Raw genomic sequence first — 19,744 nt, forward strand, 5'->3', positions numbered from 1 at the left:
CATATTTGTGTCAGTGAGAGGCATGGTGGCAAAAAAAGAGAGAGACCTAGATAAAGGCAGCAGGGGTGTGTGGGTAGAGCATGACGAGCAGGTCACTATGGAAGAGGCAGAACTTCCACTCCATAAACTCAGGAGTCTTATGCAGTCATTGTGCACACATTTTCAAAAACCATCTCCATAGCAGCAAGAAACAAGCTTTAAAAATAAATAAAATGATTTTTATTAAAGCCCCTATTTATAGGAATGTAAACAGCGCATCAGCTTTCCAGGCAGAATCACTGAAAAGTTAAAAGAATGAGACTTCAGATCACTGGTGGGGTGGAAGGAACTAATATGGCTGATATGGACACTGTACACACCAGTATGGGGTCAGCGTATTTCCACAAAGTTAATGGAAAACTGATGCATGTGTTATGGGCTCCTTTTCATGGAGTATTTCTGCAGTACAACAAAGGCCAGCCACATGTAGGCAGATTCCCAAGGCTAATCTACTGCCTGGATTTTCAGAAACTCTACTGGATAGTGCTTGCTTCATAGACAGGATCTGACCAGGCAGCCTGTTTAGGAACACCAGGAGCTGCTTTCCTTATCCCTGATCAGACTACATGCATGGCCCAGTACTGTCTGCTCTAACTGGCACCTGTTCCCAGGGCCCCAGGCAGAGAAGAGGGTCTTACCCAATACCTGCTACCCAATCCTTTTTTAACTGGATATGATTCCAGGGATTGAACCCGGGGCCTTTTGCATGCAAGACATATGCTCTAGCACCCAGCTATGATTCCCCCCCACCCCTTGTTCAGGACTGAGAAGGGTTAAATAAAAACTTGTCCCCTTGGATCAGACTGATTAGAGAGCTTTGCATTTTCTTTCCTGTACAATATAATTTGACTTGCTTGAGTACCCGGAAGCCACCCGCTTTGCACATATCCTGATTTACTCCTGCTCTCTGTTTGGGACACTGTACCCTAGTCCACACATCACACTAAGCAAAACCATAGGTTAGCACAACTGGACAGGCTCTTGGGGAGGTTATCACAGCTGCTCTGCTCCTCCTCAGTCATGCTGCCACTGCCCTGTGCTAAGCCATGGGTTGGCTTAGCATGTCATCCAAACCCAGGCTCATTAGTCTCTGCAGACGAACCATGAAGTGTAACTAAGGTCTACAGTTCATGATGTGTGCAGGAAAGCTGAACCATAAGCCCGGGTTTGGATGACACACTAAACCAAACCATGGCCTAGCTTAGCACAGTTCAGTTGCAAAATGACTGGGGAGAAGCAAAGCAGCTGCAGCCTCATTTTCCAGAACCTACACTTTGTGCCACGCTAAAATTTGACTGAGCATGATGTGTGAACTAGGCCATTGTGGTTCTGATTACATTGGAGATCAGAGGCATAAGTGGCAGACTATGATCCTCTGGCTTCTTGCAGCCCTGTGACATTCTCTGCCACCTCTGTGTGAAGCTTCTAGAGGTATCAGAAATTTAAACAAGCCTGTTAAAATGTGTCTTTGCATGTGCTTCAGTACTGCCATTTAGATAACCAGGATCTGTCACATACCTGCTTATGAAGCGCAGAGATCTAGTCAATGAGCTCCCTTCCAATTTCATGCCACATGGAAAATATGCTCTTCAGGGGTTGCTTTGCTCTTTGAGGACCCCATAGATTAAGGAAAAGGAACAAGAAACCCACAGGCCAGAGCTCAGCCTTTTGAGACACGTGTGTGCATGTGTAGTGGGCGGAGGGAGGTTTCAGCTATAGAAAGGGGGCTAACTGGCAGGCCACTTTGGGCAACTGGAAATTTGGCATACCCACTCTCACCCCCTTCTCATAGCAGCCTCAAAGTCTCTTCCTTCCCAAGGCTGGACAAGGTGACACCCTTGGGAAAGGAAACCAAGAATCTGGGCTGCAGCCTCCTCTTGGATCATCTCCTAAACCCAAGTACCTTCAGAAATGGACAGCTGGGACCCACCTAGAGACCTATGAAGCTGCCTTCTACCAAGTCAAAACAATGGTCCATCTAGCCCACCACTGTCTTCTCTGACCAGCAGCAGCTCTCCAAAGTCTCTGTCAAAGAAGGGCCTTACCTGGCCCCAAGATCCTTCAATGGAAGTGGCTGGAGCCTGAACTGGGGTTTTCTGCACACAACGCACATGCACTGGAGCTGAGCTATGGGCCCTCGAGCTAAGCGCTGACCAAGGCTGCAGATAAACTGTTAGACACACTCAATGAATGAGTAAGAGGGGCACAACAATGCGGTAATTTGACAACGAGCCGATTTTACCTGAGGGAACAACAGTATTGTTTGGGTGGTTATCACCAGTCGACACAAAGAGATCTTCCTCTCCTTCAGTGGATGAGCTGGAAGAGGATTCGCTACTGATGTCGTTCTCACTAGAACTACTCGAGCTGGGCAGCAAAGCATACTTCCGCCGAGCTAACACCTCCCTCTTCTTGCGCTGCATTAAAATCCGCTCTTTTTGGTTTTGCGTCCGCTGTGAGGAGCTGGTTTTCACAAACCGTTTCCTATAGGGGAGCCTTCTCAGAGAACTGCTGCTATGGAAACAGGGCCTTTTCATTAAGAGCCCTGGCACAGGTTCCGTCTCTGTTCGGGGCCACTTTTGTGGCCGAGAACCATGAGTTCTGCTCGACGCATTCAACACCGCGCGAGTGTGCCTCACGGGGGCCGCCTCCTTGTCCTCCTCAGATGTTACTGTGTCAGAGTCTCCAAAATGCAAACTAGATGAAGGTGAAGAGACACAGTCACTAAAAGAGGAGTCATTGTCTTCGCTTTGAGTATCGAGGCGCTGCCTTAACCCTAAAATCTGGGGGTTCTCTTTTCCACCACAGTTCTGAGTGTAGGAAGGTCCAGCCTGCTGGTTTTTACGTTTCTTGCGCATGACAATGGTTTCTTGTTCTGGACGATTTCCATTTATGTCCTTCTGCTTCTGAGAGTCACCACAGAGGTGAGAGAATTCATCCCCGACTTTGTTGGCAATCATCTCAACTTCTTCAGGGAAGCTTTTGGCTGTCTCAATGGACTGAGGAGGGTTCAAGAGGATCCCCTTCAGGCTCTCCTGGCTGTTTGGTGCACCAGAAGAAACGTCACTCTTCATATCCGCTTTGAGAGTATAGACTATATGACATTTAGGTGTCCATTGAGACATGGGAAAATGGCAGGGAAGGCCTTTGACAGAAAGAAAAACAAACATATTAGAATAATGAACAAGCAAACACCAGCTGTCAGATAGCCACTAAAAACTTCCTGGTAATGAAATAGTGTATTTCTTCCTATTTGTAAGTTACAGGAAAGTCCGTGGAAATCAAGTGTTTGGTGTCTACCTCCTAGGAAGTCATGCTGTGTTTTAAAAATCTATTCTTTCAGAAAGCACTTGCCTCAACTTGCAAGTTGCTATGCCTCATATAAAATAAAAATATAAAATGAAGCAGACGCAGAAGACATACACAGAGAGATGAGAGGATCAGAAACAGTTTAACCCGGATTTAGGACACCTAAAGTTGGAAGGTATTAATGATATCATTAATTTGCCTTTCTGCAAAGAAAGCGCTCAAGGCTGTGTTAAAATGTTACCGATAAGAAGCAGCATTCCCTTTCACACAGTTCTAAAATTTTGAGGACAGCCAACAAAAGCTAGCACCTGATTAGCTTTAGCGGAAATCAAGAATATTTTTTCAACAGTGTACAGGTGATCTGTGGAACTTTCTGCAATCACAGAAAATGATGACCCTCGGAGTACAACTAAGCTGTGCAAATTTCTTGGACAATTTGGACTTGCTTTTCTGCAAGCAAGATATGCAGGGAGAAGGATGAAGATTTAGGAGGGCTGGGGCTGGCAGTGAAGTGCTCACTTCCCACCCTGCCCCAATTATGAAAAACTCAGCCTGGTCACAGACACACACTCCGCTTCGTGCACACATATCCAAGCTTTTCACCCATTACCATGAGGTCTAGAAGCTCTCTATTTATTTATTTATCTGGAAATTTTGCATAGCCACAGTCATCGAGAGATGAACCTGCTGAGGGCAAGACGCTGCACAGGGTCTGTCCAGAATGCTGTGCTTCAAACACTCTATTGCTCCCATGATAACTAATGCATCTGCTACTGCCGTTCATAGTTTTTCAAATTAGCGGTTGGTACATTTTATAGCCTCTGAGAACTTGGGCAATGGAGAGCAAGGAGTAATGAAGTAGTGTGTTGCCTGATTCACCATTTGCGACAGTACACATCTGGTGCAGACGCTGTGAAATCCCAGAGGGCTAGCAACTCTAGCATAATGAGCAATTAAGTTCCAAACATGTTAACAGGTTACCTTTACTTCTTATGCCCTCGTTGGGATTTTGTCAGCTTGAACAAATTTTTGCCCAAATCGAAAAAGACACACCCCTGTGATACATGCTCTCTCCTGGCATATATATTACAATGCAGCCTTCCCCAATCTGGTACTTCTCCTTTCATCGCTATTTCACATAAACAGCTCATTAGTTTTGCAAATAGTATCTTTATAGCCAAGCATGTTCACATTAAAAAAAAAAATCAAAGAGGGATTCTGGGGAATTGTCCTTTAACTTATGGCCCTTCATGGAAGCCTACATTCAGAAAAACACTGATTAAAAAGAGAATGCTCAGTGTTTCCCTTATAAGCAAAAAACTGGCCAGGATGACAGTGATTCTGTACTCGACACAACAATCAGGGGGAAAAACCCTGAACGCAGGTTGTTTGACAAGGGGGGAAGGAGGGACATTTAAGAAACAGCAGCGCTAAAGAAACTAGGACAGCGCTGAGCAGTGACGTGGCCTGCTTCCCCTATTCCACTGGCAAACTCACATCGCCTGACACCTTCCTTTCTTCAGGTACCACTAAAGAGCTCCCAGCAACAACTAGGAGGAATAGAAGCTCACTTATGTGACATCTGCTTCCTAGAAACTGATGTAGGGAGATCCAGAACTCTGGGATATGCTGTATTAACCCTTCCTCTTCCAAAGGTTTTGCTGGCAGATACCTTTTGTCAAAGAACTGTGTGAGAATCATGATCAAACTTGGAACCGCCTCTGAAAAAAGCAAATGGGCTAGGTAATTATCTATTAGAACATCTAAAGTATTAAATGTAATTTTATTATATAATAGCTAGCAATCATAAAACATCATTAAAAACCATCATATATGGCAATAAAATATCCTTAATACATTCCTTGCATTCAAATCTTGTACTAGATCTTTCCCTGTCATACTAGATGCGTTTCAGCCTGTAAAGATCTTCTTCAGTGGGTACTTTGGATTTTTGGTAGCTGGATGTTCCTGAGCTCCTTAGGCATTTTTAGATCTTGTAAATAATAAATCTGACCTACCCCATATATTGTACAGATGTGTATCTTGCTCAGTCTTTTAATTTGGACTGATGAATGAATAATAAAAACAAATTCAATAGAATTATTTATTTATTTATTTATTATTTGGTATCTGCCCTTCCTCCCAGCAGGAGCCCAGAATTACTTATTTTATTAGCCAGCTGATAGGTCAAACTTCAGCAAAGCTTTTGACAAAGTGCCGCATGATATTCTGATTAGCAAGCTAGTTCAATGTGGGCTGGATGAAACAACTATCAGGTAGATCCACAGTTGGCTACAGAATCGTACTCAAAGAGTTCCTCAATGGTTCCTTCTCAAAATGGGTGGAGGTAACGAGAGGGGTACTGCAGGGCTCCATGCTGGGCCAAGTGCTCCTCAACATTTTTATTAATGACTTAGAAGAGGTGGTGCAGGGAATGCTTATCAAATTTGCAGATGATACAAAATTGGGAGGGAAGGACAGAAACAAAATTCAGTGTGAACTTGATAGGCTGCAGCATTGGGCTGAAAACAACAGGATGAAATTTAACAGGGATAAGTACAAAGTTCGACACCTAGGAAGAAGAAACTAAAAGCAGTTATAACATGGGGGATACTTGGCTCAGCAATACTACATGCAAGAAGCAGCTTGGGATTGTTGTTGATCACAGGCTGAATATGAGCTAACAGTATGATGCGGCTGCAAAAAAGGCAAATGCTATTTTAAGTTACATTAACAGAAGTATAGTTTCTAAACCACATGAAGTATTGGTTCCCCTCTATTTGGCATTGCTTAGGCTTCATCTTGAGTAGTGCGTCCAGTTCTGGACACCACTCTTTAAGAAGGATGCAGACAAACTGGTTCAGAGGAGGGCAATGAGGATGATCAGGGGACCGGAAACAAAGCCCTATGAGGAGAGACTGAAAGATCTGGGCATGTTTAGCTTTGGGAAGAGTGAGGGAGATATGATAGCACTCTTCAAGTACTTGAAAGGTGGTCACACAGAAGAGGGCCAGGATCTCTTCTTGAACATCCAGAGTGCAGGACACGGAATAATGGGCTTAACTTGCAGGAAGCCAGATTTCGACTGAATGTGAATGTCCTGTTAGAGCCTTATGACAATGGAACCAATGACCTGGGGAGGTGGTGGGCTGTCCAACCCTGGAGGCCTTCCAGAGGCAGCTGGACAGCCATCTGTCGGGTATGTTTTAATCTGGATCCCTGCATTGAGCAGGGGGTTGGACTTGATGGCCTTATAGGCCCCTTCCAAATCTATAATTCTATGGCTCTCTCTGGCCCCTCCTTTTTCCTAGCAGGAGTGAGGAACCCTTTTCAGCCCAAGGGCCACATTCTCTTGTGGGTAATCTTCTGTGTGGCTGTGTGTGAGTGGTGGACACGGGTAGAGACATAAGTGGGAGAGGCCAGAACATTTGATGCAACTCTTGCCTTTATACTGGAGGGGCTGTGGTCATCCAGATTTTGATGGACTACAACCCCCACCATCCCTGGCCATTGGCCATGCTGGCTGGGGCTGATGGGAGTTGAAGCAACAACATTTGGAAGGCACCCAGTTCCACATCTTGCTTTATACAATAGGCTAAATTTCAGCCAAGCAAAAGTCAGAGGTTTCTACAACTAACCAAATCTTTCCATCTGGGCAAGCAAGAGACATTTTCACAGTGCAAGGATATAGGCAAAAGCACTCAAGAGGGAACACAGAAGGGCTGGTGGCCTGGGCAGGGGCTCAATTTAAAGTGCTGATATTCTAAAGCCCCGAATGGTCTAGGACCAACTTATGATGAGGTACGCCTGGTGCCAACGTTACTGTCTTTTCGGCGTCAGGTAAAAACCTTCCTCTTCTCCCAGGCATTTTAACATCTTAACATTTAATATATAATTATTTAATATTTAATATCTTAACATCTTTACATCTTAACCAGTTTAATACTTTTTAAATAGTTAATATTTTAGTATTGAGTTTTGTGCTCGTCTATGTGTTTAATTATGTTCTGGGTTTTTTGATATAATTTTTCTGCATTTTTAGTTGTTTAATAATGTTTTAATTGCATTGGATGTTTACATGTTGTGAACCGCCCAGAGAGCTTCGGCTATGGGGCGGTATAAAAATCTAATTAATAAAATAATAAATAAATAAATATATGAAGAAACCTACCCAAGCCCCAAGATCAGCTTTGGAGGTGAAGATCCGATTGCAAGGTAATAGAGAAAGGTCCTTTAGTTGTGGCAGTGCAGGTGAAGAACTCCCTCCCTGGGGAAATCCGCCAAGCTCCCTCTCTCACCTACATGCTGGAAGACCTTTTTTGCTCAGCAAGCTATGACCCACCCCTTCCCAAACTGGACAGCAGAGGTCCAAAGACCCTTACAGTGATGCAAGTTGGCAGAGACCCAGGAGGGTATCATGTGTTACGCCATGCATATTGGCAGTAATATTAATTCTACTTTGTATTTTTATTTTATTACTGTAAACTGCCTTGGATGCTATGGTGGAAAGGAAGAGTAAAAATACTGTAATATTAAATAAAGTTGGAGACTACAAGTGGCATTGCATGAGCAAGTCAACCACAATTGCAAGCCAGCTGTCAGCAGGTGCTCGCTACATGCCACACCCATCTATGGGTGATGCTTTTCTATAGTTTCATTTGACAGCACAGCTACAACATCTAAAAGGTTGCAAGGACAAGTATGGGAAAGACTCATGCAATCAGCCCTGGCCATGCAGTTCCAGGCCTTCAAATGTTATAGCTGTGGAATGAATCCACATAAAAGCAGTTCCTGCAACAGTGTAGAATGTGTAAAAGCACCACTGAGTCACGCCACTGGATGCCAGCCATTGCCTACCAAAAATGATTTTAGACACAGGTTTCCCATGTTAAAAAGGTTGTTTTAAAGGGCACAATAACCAGAAATGTAACTTTCTTTACTTGTACAGAGCAAATCAACAGATAACAGGAGTTAGAGCAGCATCTCCCAGGAACTGCATTTGAACACAGATTTTTCTAATTTCCACAACAGCACTCCAGACTATTGGCCTGGACAGGGATGGGGAACCTGTTGATTCTCCAGAAGCTGTTGGGCTACAACTCCCATCATCCCTGCCCACTGGCCATGCTGTCTGGGTTTCGTGGGAACTGAGAGTCAAACAACATCTGGAGAGGCACAGGTTCCCCACCCCCAGTCTACAGTATTAGGACTAATGTCACAGATAAGGAGGTTGCCACTCCCTTTTCCTGCAGCCCTCACTGGGTATGTTTGAGAGGAAGGGAAGTGGATGGGAATGGGACTAATTGTTGCTGACCATCACCATAGTGATTGGTGATTCCCGTACAGAACTTGTTGCTGGGTAAAACATCATGATTGGTGGTGCACAATTGCTGTGAGCTCTGTAGCATGTAAGTAACAGACAGCTGCTGTGCCTGAGACTTGTGATTGGCATGACTGTGATAGTATGGCTGGCTAAGTACAGGATACTATGGATTATATGCATGTCAGAGGCTCCATGTTACCCATCTAGGTTGCTCATTCTGAAATAAAAACAGTTTTAATGGGTCTCAGATTGGTCTGTTGGCTGGTGTCTAACTGCTGCTTTTAATGTTCTTTATTGCTATCCTGTTCCTCTCAGCAGTGCTATGATTTCATTATACTGGTGTGTTTTAGGAGATTTGCAATGTCAACTGTAAAGTTGAGGATAAAGTTGCTTGCCTCTGTATCAGTCTTAACACCCCATCCACATTTACTGTAGTCCCCAGTGAGGTGGCCAGTGCAATGTCTCCTGCATTTTCTTGGAATCAGTTTCCACTGATGCGGCCTGATGACGTGGACAAAGTGCTTGCAACAGTGCACCCAGCAATGTGTCTTCCTAACCCTTGCCCTTCTTGGCTTATTAAAGCTTCCTGAGGGGGCATGACTGAGTGGATCCAGTGTGCAGTCAATGCATCTTTGTGGGACCAAGTGGTCCCAGCAACCCTGAAAGAGGTAGTGATCCAACTACTCCTGAAAAAGCCCACCCTGGACCTATTGGTTTGTAACAACTACCAACCAGTCACAAATATTCCCCTTTCAGGGAAGGTGATCAAGAGGATTGTGGCACAGCAATTGCAAGTACTCTTGAATTTAACAGATTATCTTGACTCAATCTGGGTTCAGGCCTGGTTATGGGACTGAAGTGGCCTTGGTCATGGAATCCTTCTGAGTCAACTTGGTGAGACGGATATCAGAGGCACTGTTTCACGGTGGCTCCGATCCTATCTCCAGGGTCAGTTTCAGATGATAGCATTGGCCGATTGTCTTTCGGCCTCCTGACAGTTGTGCTGTGGGATGCCAAAGGGTACCATCGTCCCCAATGCTGTTTAATATCTATTTGAAGCCCTTGGGAGAAGTCATCAGCAGATTTGCAGCATGGCATCAGCAGAACGCTGATGATACCCAGTTCTATTTCTCAGTAACATCTGAATCAGAAGAGGTCATGCAAGCCCCGGACAGTACCTGGATTCGGTGGTGGGCTAGATGAGGAATAGTAAGCTGACTCTGAATATTAGCAAGATAGAGGCGCTGTGGGTAAGTGGTTCCCAAGTCCAAATAATCTGTCAATTGCCTGTTTTGGATGGGGTCATATTCCCTCGGATTCACCAGGTTTGTAGTCTGGGAGTGCTCCTGGATCCATCTTTGTTGCTAGAGGCCCAGATGGCTAGGAGTGCCTTTACCAGCTTTGGCTAGTAAGATAACTGTGGCTGTTTCTAGATCAGGATAGCCTGACAGCTGTTGTCCATGCACTGGTAACCTCTAGGCTGGATTACTATAATGCGCTCTAAGTGGGGCAGCCCTTGAAGTTACTCCGCAAGCTGCAGCTTGTGCAAAATGTGGCGGCGAGACTGCTCACTGGGGCAGGACATCACCAACAAACTGTGGTAGAAATGAGATATGCACATTTTGAAAGTTAGTTAAAAAAAATTAAAGGACAGCCTGATTTTCTGGTCTGACTGCTAACCCCAATTGTTCTGCCCTCCCCCACTGCCATTATAACAGTAGCAGTCTTCAGAAGGGAATATTAGCAAGCACTGTCATTAAAGTGCAGAAGGCCAAACACCACAGCAATCCTCATCAGTGCATGGTGGAGAGAGTTGCTCATATATCACCATTAATAGTAAGTAGCATCACACAGTCTATACCAACCTTTCCCAATCTGATGCCCTCTAAGTGTTTGGGACTACAATTCCCCTCAGCTAAAGCTAGCATGCCCATACTGTGGAGGGCACCAGTTTGGATAAGTCTTGTCTATTCTCTAGTCTTCTATCATCTGAAAGGCCTTCTTGGATCCTAGGGGGTAGCGCTTCTAGTTATCACCTGCGGTATCTTACTATCATGTACAAGATACTACCAGAAGATCACCTCACTACGGAAGGGGAAAAAGCTTACTACTTGGGAGATTTAATCACATGAATGACACCCCATTCATGCTTTTTAATGGGAAAACAGAGACACAGCAAATTAAGTGCTTGTTAACATGATTTCCTCATCACTGGGGTCCACCATTTCAGGGCAGACAGGTTGGCACATAGCCAAAGTGTGTTAAACTAACAGCAGTAATACAGCCAGGCACTGTAGTTCTCCCATCCCCATTTTAAACATATTATATGTATATATACACACAGAAAGAAATGTAGCTTTTGTACTTTTGCCTTTCATAATCATATCACTCCCTTCACTCTTCCACTCATGTAAAAGATTAATTTAAATTTGCATTAAATCTATTGCCAACCTGTATGGCAACCAGAGATTTCAGATGACAGTCAACAAGTGATTTTGTCTTGCTTAACATTTAAGCAATTCCCCAAAATATATACCCTGGGAGGACAAAGTTGCCTCATGATCCTGCATGCTACATGGTCTTTGACAATTCACTCTGCAATGATACCTCCAGAGATTTATAGGGGTGTTTTGAGTGTGAAACAGTCTCATTACCCACCCTATTACATTTATATATCTGGTTCCCCCCCTTCCCCATCCTAGAAATTAGGCTTTCCAGGCAGTCTCCTATCCAGGCACTGCCCAATCCCCAACCCAACTCAGCTTCAACATGGTGGCTATATTACATATCTTAAAATCATATTCAAACATCAATAGAAGGGCTACAAAATGATAAAATAAGGGCTGCAGTTCACAAGAGACCTTCATTCCTCTACAACCTGCAGACAAACTATGAACAGCAACATTTGGTTTGCTAATTTAGTACACCAAAGCATAAAAAGCTTAAACAAAATGCAGAGCTTGAGGGCACATTGCCACACCTGTGATCCTCAAACCACAAACATGCTTGTTGAACCCCAGTCTTCAACCACTGCAGAAATTGTCTTCTGTCTTAGTCCTACCCAAACCCTACAAACCTCCCCAAACTTCAAATCCCTCTCCTTCCAACTCTCTACTCTTCACTGCCACATACCTAAGCTTTTGCTCTCTCATTGATCTGAAGTTCCATGCCACACCTCTACTCAGTTTTAGATTGACGCTCCATTCATAAGCAAACACTGAAGGGGGGGAAGAATCCACTCTGAACATGTGGCAGCAAGAATGTTTATTAAGAGTAACAAATCCACGTTAAGGCACCTTGGGCATATTTTCTCTAGGGGTAGCGTACAAGGTATCAAACTAAGCCTTGCTCTCCCAACCCACCCCTTTCTTGCAATGGGAATAATCACAACTATACTTCCCAGTGCTCCTGGAAATAAGAATCAGAATATGTGGAGTCACACTAGAACCATGTAATAAACACATAGAGCAGAGGTTCTCAAACTGTAGTCTAACAGCTCCATTCAAGAGTCTGTAAAAAGGCTGTAGAACAGTTATTAGTATGGGAACTTGCTCCTACATGGGATTATTTTTTTTCTGACAGCAGAGATCTACAGGAATGGATTGCTGAACAGGCTAACGAGGCCCTGGCCTAGGTCCTGTGATTTTCATAAAACAATGTCGGTGCAATTTACTAGTTTCTTCCTAAAATGTTACCAGTTAAAAAGGTCTCTCTCAGCAGCCTTGCCTAGGGATTGTAACTTTCCTAATACAGTGCTAATTTTGATGATGTCAGTGCTGACAGGAAAAAAAATATTTTATTTTATTTGAATTTAATTCAGAAGCAAAATGAGTGCTTGTTCGACAATACAGACCAACAATGTTTATGTGGTCTACTGAGATTCCCAGCAATTTTCAAGCAGTCTACAGAATTCACAGTTTGAGAACCACTCATAAAGAGCACATAAAATTGTATTAGACTAATGTTGTTGGGACCATTAAAAGTTTCAGAAATTATCTTTATCGAGCAGCAATTCCAAAGGAAATGCATGAGGAAGAGACATTTATCTTCTTCAATGCACTAATTTGTTGAAACTGAAAGAAAGCCTAACAGCCCTAACAACTGATTTCAATAGGACTATGATCCCGTTCACATTTACTCTGAAGGAAACACCAGAGACTTTGGTAACTTTTCCTTACAAGTAAATTTGTACAGGATTTGCATTCACAAGCTTACTATGTATGTTTGAGAATCATACTGTATATCCTTTATATCAGTTCCCTCTTTACTGTCAGTGTGTGGGCGTTTTATGAAAGATTGTTTGTTTGCTTCTGCCTCTTTCAGGTCGGTTCGTTATTGCCACTTTTCCCAACCACCATACACTGTTATCTTTGCAACTCGTAAGTCTATCCTACCTAAATTTAGGCTGTAAACTGCTTAGGACAAAGACCCACCTTTTGCTGGTATTACCATATTGTTCCATGTGCCTTGATAGTGCTGTATTTCTATTAATTAATATCACACCTTATAACGGAAAGGGCGAAGAGCAACAACCCAGGCCCATTTCTAAAACTACATTGCATTTCTCCCCCACCCACCGACCCACCCACTTGAGATGTTTGGAAGGGGAGGGGTTGGTACATGGCTGCTACCCTGACAAATCCTGCCTCCAATATATCCAATGCAAGAATCCAAGCTAGATTCTTAGCTTCCCAAGGCAGGGCCTCGGCTTTTTCGTCACGCCGCCACCACCGTCCACTACACATTGACGGCCTTGAACAATCCCACTTATTTGTTCACGACCACACATGCCCAGCCAGGAGAGCAAGGGGCAGCAGAACAGGCCAGCCCCACCTGCAGCCCCCCACCCAGGATCCAAACCGACTGCAAGATTCTCAGGGCAGGGCCTTCTCCCTTCGGCTCCTGTCACGTCGGCAGCGTCGCGCCACCAGCCGCGGCTCTGGGCCACTGCCGCCCAGGGTTTTATGGCCGGGCACGCACGTTCTTCCCCGCCGGCCGTGAGAGGGCCGAAAGAGGCCCCGAGGCCAGGCCAGGCCCGTCTGCAGGGCTCGCTCCGTCCCGCGCCGCCGCCCTGCTGCTGCTGCTGCCGCCGCTCCCGAGGCCCAGAGAAGCCTCCAGCGCGTACCTGAGGGCGCCAGGCGGCCTGAGGCGACGGCGAGGCGGCCTAGCCCGGCCCAGCAGGCGCCGGACCCTCTTCACGGCTCCGCTGGGCGCGACGTCCTTCTTCTTGGCCGGCCGGCCCGCCGGCCCCCTCCTTCCTTCAGGTCCTCGCCACGGACGGGGCGAGCCGGGAGCCGAAGGCACACCCCGACCGCGGGCGGTTTTGTTTGCTGCGCAGTCGCCCCCCTTGCCGCCCCGGCACCGTCTTCGCCCGCCGCCGCCGCCGCCTCAGCTAGCCGCTCCCTCTTCCTCTCCCCCTCCCCTTCTCGCTCGCGCTCTCTCTCTTCCTCCGCGGACGCAAGAGCGCGACACTCAGTGCCGCTTTACGGCAAGGCCGCCAAGCGCCGCTGCGACGCCCTTAAAGAGATAGCGAGACGCTCCGCGCAGCGCTCACTTCTGGAGCGCCTTAGACTCGTCCACGCGGGGGCGGAAAGGGGAGGGTCTTTATATATTTTCAGAATCCTTAAATGAAAGGGTATTTTTTTAAAATCATTAAACCAAAGGGAACACTGTTAACTTCAATATTTATTCCACCCAGTTCAAGAAGTCTAACGGAGACCTCCTGCCGTTGTCTTTCTGGCTCTTTTTTAAACCAAAAAACGGCCGTCGTCCGCCTCGTCGAACATCCGCGCGAGATATGAGCCTCCCGTGTCGTTGGGACGCCCGCGAAGCCTCGCCAGCGCCTCCGGCGCTCACTCTGAAGCGCCCGCTGAAAAGCTTCCTGCTCCGCCAGGCGCATGCAGGCAGTTGAGAAGAGGCTTTTTGCACAGCAGTTGACCTTTGCTTTTACTGTATTTTTACTATATAAAAGTATATATATATATATATTAAGTATATTATTTTATGTATATATATAAATATATATAAATGTGGTGATGGTGGTTTTAAGCTTGTTGTAAACCGCTTAGGTATTTTTAACGAAGGAGCGGTATACAAACACTTAAAACGACGCGCTCTGCGGAGCCCCCTCGGCGGGAAGGCCGGCTACTTTCGCACAGCGCCGTAATACGCAAAAACACACCCTTGCCCCCACTTGCTGCACCTCCACATGGGGGAATTCTGGCCGGGGCGATGGGAACCGGAAGTGTATTTAGAGAAGTCCTTCGAAGCAAGGCCTAAACAGCCCCATTAGCACCACCTTCTGGCTGAGAGAAGTCCGCCAAGATGGTAGCAGAGAGGCGCGCACAGGAGGCCCCGCCCTGTTCCCCCCTCCCCACACCTCGTTAGGACGGCGCGCCACCTACCGGTCGGAGGAGAACGCAACCGCCTGCTGCAGAGGGGGGCCTGCGGGGAAAAGGGGCCGAAACCTGAACACGCCCTATTACTCCAGGGGTCCGGGGGAGGGCGTCAGCGGTGGCCGCCCCTCATTGTAGCGTCAGAACCGGCGGCCTCATCAGCGCCGGCTTCTCAGCAGAGACCTGCCTTGGCCCCGAGTGACTCTTCCTTGTTGCCCCCCCAGCAAAGCAGCCTCAGCGTCGCCCCTCCAGCTACCAGATCCGAGAGGGGGGATAAGCGCTGGCCCACCTCGCAGGGTTGCTGTGCAGGTAGAAACGTACAACGGTGATGGGCGAGGACTTTGCAGACGCAACAGGAGTTTTTGAAAGAGTTATAAATAAATAAAAGTCCCTCGGTGCTGGCAGCTGGATCCACAGAAGGAAATCCCGCCGTGCGGCCAATGGGGCTTACTCCCAAGTAGACTCGCAGCAGGCCCGCACAGCGGACGAACTAGCCCGCGAGATGCCACAAAGCCCTTTCGAGTGGACAGGGCTGCAGCCCCACGACGCTGCTGGGAGGCTGCGGGGCGGGGGAAGAAAAGTGAAAACCCCCAGCTGTTTCGGAACTGAGGCCGTGCAACGCTCGCCCGGGAGTAAGTCCCATGGAACCCAATGGGGCTTACTTCTGAGTAGACCCGTCTTGGCCGGCAGCCTTCACGGAGGATGGGAAACCAAACGAGGGCAGCGCTGCAACTGCAGAAACTTCGGGGATCGCGGCTTCCGCGGACTGGCCCTCCCTGCACTCGGGCGCGGCCCCTCTCCGCCAGCGCCGGCAGCAGCGCTGTCCTTCTCGGCGCGCCGGAGCCTCGTCCTACCTACTAGGCAGCCTTTCCTCCGAACAGCCCGCGGAGGATCGTCCCCCCCAAGAAGCCGGGGAGTTGTGGTTCGTTGGGCGTCCTGCTGGCGGCGCCGGCGGCTGGCAAGAATGGAAGCCTGCCCTGTCATTTCGGGAGGGGGTGGAGGAGAGGGAGGGGGCTCGCATCACGCCGAGGCGGCGGCCGTTCACTTGTACATGCACAGAAATTAGGCACAGTCTTTCTGCGCGGTTCCCGAAGCAGGTCTACTCAGAAGTAAGTTCTACTGAATTCAGTGGGGCTTACTCCAAGGTGATTGGGGTTAGGACTGCAAAATCAGAGGGTTATTAGCAAATTAGTTTGAAAACCAATGGGAAAGGCTGGAGCGCGCTCACCGAACATTTAAGGGACATTTAAACCAACACACACACACAAGAATTGTGGGAACTGTAGTTTAAGGGTGCTGGGAATTGTAGCTCTGGGAAGAGTAAACAAATTTCCAGGCGGCACGGAGATGTGCTTTAAATGCATGGTGTGAACATGTTTCCTTAGAAAAATGAAAAAAGCCCCTCTGCGACTTAAGCTGCAACCCTAATACATACCTATTCCAAAGTAAGCCCCACTGAGTTCAATGGGACTTACTCCCAGATAAGTGAGGCTCACTTAACATCATCACAAAATGGAGGCGTCAGTGTCATCAGCCCAGTTCTTTGGAATGCTGTGCCAACAGAGAGTCACAGAATCATAGAGTTGGAAGGGGCCTATAAGGCCATCAAGTCCAACCCCCTGCTCAATGCAGGAATCCAAATGAAAGCATACCCAACAGGTGGCTGTCCAGCTGCCTCTTGAATGCCTCCAGTGTTAGAGAGCCCACCACCTCTCTAGGTCATTGGTTCCATTTTTGTACCGCTCTAACAGTTAGGAAGATTTCTCCTGATGTTCAGCCAAAATCTGGCTTCCTGTAAGTTGAGCCCATTATTCCATGTCCTGCACTCTGGGATGATCGAGAAGAGATCCCGGCCCTCCTCTGTGGCAACCTTTCATGTACTTGAAGAGTGCTATCATATCTCCCCTCAGTCTTCTCAAGGCTAAACATGCCCAGTTCTTTCAGTCTCTCCTCATAGGGCTTTGCTTCCAGTCCCCTGATCATCCTCGTTGCCCTCCTCTGAACCTGTTCTAGTTTATCTGCATCTTTCTTAAAGTGTGCTGTCCAGAACCGGATGCAGTACTCAAGATGAGGCCTAACCAGTGCCAAATAGAGGGAAACTAGTACCTCTCACATTTGGAAACTATACTTCTGTTAATGCAGCCCAAAATAGCATTTGCCTTTTTTGCAGCCACATAAAACTGTTGGTTCATATTCAACTTGTAATCAACAACAATTCCAAGCTCCTCATATGCAGTGTTGCTGAGGCAAGTATCCCCTGATGTTGAGCCCCAGCTCCCCCAGGAGGATCCAGGAGGGGTGAATGGTCGAGCCCCAGCTTCCCCAGTTAGAGCAGGAAGAGGAATCAGAGGCGGGTGTAGAGGCTGTCGAGGACAACGAGGGAGAGGGTTTAGTTGACAGTCTGCCAGTTCCCACAGACAGTTCTCTCGCCGAAGCAGAACTCGCTCCACCTACAGATGCCCCAACAGAGCCGTTGGGGGATGACCTGGCGCGCGTGCCAACTACTCATCAGGACTCCCCGCCTGGCACTTCAAATGCTTCCCCGCCCCCTGAAGCCGAGCCGGCACCTATCGAGCCTGTACTGTCAGATGAGCCAGTGGAGGCTCGCCCCCCCCCCCTTGCTCCGCGCGAGATGCCACAAGAAGCAGATCGGTCAGAAGGTGGAACTTCGGAGGAGTCAGAGATTACGGACGAAGACCTTCCCTACATAAGGCAGCGCCCCCCTGATTGGGGCGCTGAGTCAACTTTCGTTACACATTGCAGAGTATTCCTAGATAGCTTAGCTAGGGTTAGTAGTGAGTTAGCATAGTTAAGCCTATGAAGCGCACTGCCTTTGATGTAACTGTTACTCTAATAAAACAAGAATTAATTCCAGTCTTGCCTTCGTCTCGTGTCTTGCACTCTGGGCAGGACAGCTTGACTCAGCCTCCATCCCTCTTTTCCAACGACTCCATGACCAAGAACATGGAGGCTAGGAGCAGTGCCGAAAGGGGAATCCCTTGAGACCATGTAGCTCCAGAACCTCCAAGTCATGACTCAGAACCTCCAGCTTGAGAACCAGAACCTCCGTTCCTTGATTGCCCAGGGAGGTGTGGTGCCACCAGCTGCAGTACCCACCAGAATCAAGTCTCCCGTGGGGATGCCCTCCCGCTACGGTGGCCAGAGTGACCAGTTTACCAAGTTCCGTGCCCAGTGTGAATTGTACGTGCGTGTACGAGAAGCCGAGTTTCCGACAGAAGATTCGAAGGTGGCATTTCTCATTAGCCTGCTAGAAGGAGAGACTACCAAGTGGGCCACTCCATATCTGATCTGAAATGACCCTGCCCTGCGCCAATACTCTGCTTTTGTTGCCACCATGGAAAGGATGTTTCGAGCTCCTCAATGGAAGGAGACGGTAGCCGGCCAGCTAGGAACCCTAAAGCAAGGAAGGGGATCCGTGGGGATCTACACTAACAGCTTCCGTGTCTTGGCCCAAGAGATGGAATACAACAACCCGGCCCTGATGTACTTTTATTGAAATAGTTTGAACCCTGAGGTGTTGGATGAACTGGCACATACCGAATTAATCCAGTTGTGTCTGCAGATTGACAGTTGGCTCGAGGGCCATCGGTTGGAGTGCAGAGTGGAGCCAATCCATTCCCAAGCACCTCTACCTCTCCCCCACATCTGTCATTCGCTTAGCATGGGAACTTCGACCTCATCAGTGGTGGAGCCCATGCAAATTGGCAGGGCCCTACCAAGCTTGACAGAGGAGAAGGAGAAGCACAGGAGGGAGGGGCTATGCCTGCACTGCGGGAAAGGAGGACATCTGGCCCGGGGGTGCCCCTCCGAGACCGAGAAGACTCCTGTGTTGGAAAACTCCAAATCCCAGCTCTCATAGAGGCCCAAGAGCTGGGAGCCAAGCCAACGAAGCGGTCTCATCAACAGCCCCTGCTATCACAACCTGCCCTGCTCGTGCTGGTCCGACTGAATTTGCCCATGGGACAGAGCTTTCAAGTGAAGGCCATGATTGACAGCGGGGCGTCATTGAGTTTCATGGACTGCAATTTTGCCCACGAGCATGGCGTCCCTATTCAGACACTGGAGCAACCCTTGTCCATCGATACCATCGATGGGCTGCCACTACAGTCGGGAACTGTGACCAGTGACAGAGTTGCTGGGAACGGAGGTCCCGGGGCACGTGGAGGAGCTGTCATTCTATGTGGCTTCCCTGCCTCACTTCCCAGTGGTGCTAGGAATGCCGTGGTTGGTCCAACATAACCCAACCATTTTCTGGGACGAGGCAGTGGTGGCGTTCACCTCGAGATATTACCAACACCATTGTCAACCCCAAGGCAAGCCCGACCCTGAGGTAGTGGCTGGGTCGACACTGCAGGAGGAAGTTTACCCAAGAAATATATGGACTACTGGGATGTGTTCTACACAGGAGAAGCCGACCAACTGCCTCCCCCATCGACCATATGTTTGCGCCATCAACCTGATGCCAGGGGCGCCTATCCTGTCTGGGTGCATTTATTCTCTGTCAGAGCCGGAGTTGGCGGCTTTGAGGGAGTTTCTGGACACGAACCTGAAGAAAGGCTTCATTCGACCTTCTCAGTCCCCGGCTGGGGCACCTCTGCTGTTCGTTAAGAAGAAGAACAGAGAGCTACATCTGTGTAATGACTACAGGGCGCTAAAT

At 47.7% G+C, this 19,744-nt stretch overlaps 1 protein-coding gene across 8 annotated transcripts in view; it reads right to left on the reverse strand.

The window, feature by feature from the left end:
- The window catches only part of RNF111 (ring finger protein 111), a 50,429-nt gene extending 35,055 nt beyond the window's left edge, over window positions 1-15,374 (reverse strand). The window contains exons 1-3 of one of the 8 annotated variants that reach the window (XM_061594793.1): window positions 13,797-14,236; window positions 5,021-5,069; window positions 2,282-3,184 (exon numbers count right to left, since the gene is read on the reverse strand). In XM_061594793.1, the coding sequence (XP_061450777.1) occupies window positions 2,282-3,164 (883 nt within the window). In that variant the 5' untranslated portion in view covers window positions 3,165-3,184; window positions 5,021-5,069; window positions 13,797-14,236. Of the gene's footprint in view, window positions 1-2,281; window positions 3,185-4,919; window positions 4,981-5,020; window positions 5,070-13,104; window positions 13,200-13,796; window positions 14,237-15,075 lie in introns of those variants that run through there. The other 7 variants (XM_061594795.1, XM_061594792.1, XM_061594788.1 and 4 more) reach the window with 7 other exon arrangements.
- Window positions 15,375-19,744: the final 4,370 nt, after the last annotated feature.

Source organism: Rhineura floridana, chromosome 14, assembly GCF_030035675.1.
Source record: "Rhineura floridana isolate rRhiFlo1 chromosome 14, rRhiFlo1.hap2, whole genome shotgun sequence".
Lineage (NCBI taxonomy): Eukaryota > Metazoa > Chordata > Lepidosauria > Squamata > Rhineuridae > Rhineura > Rhineura floridana.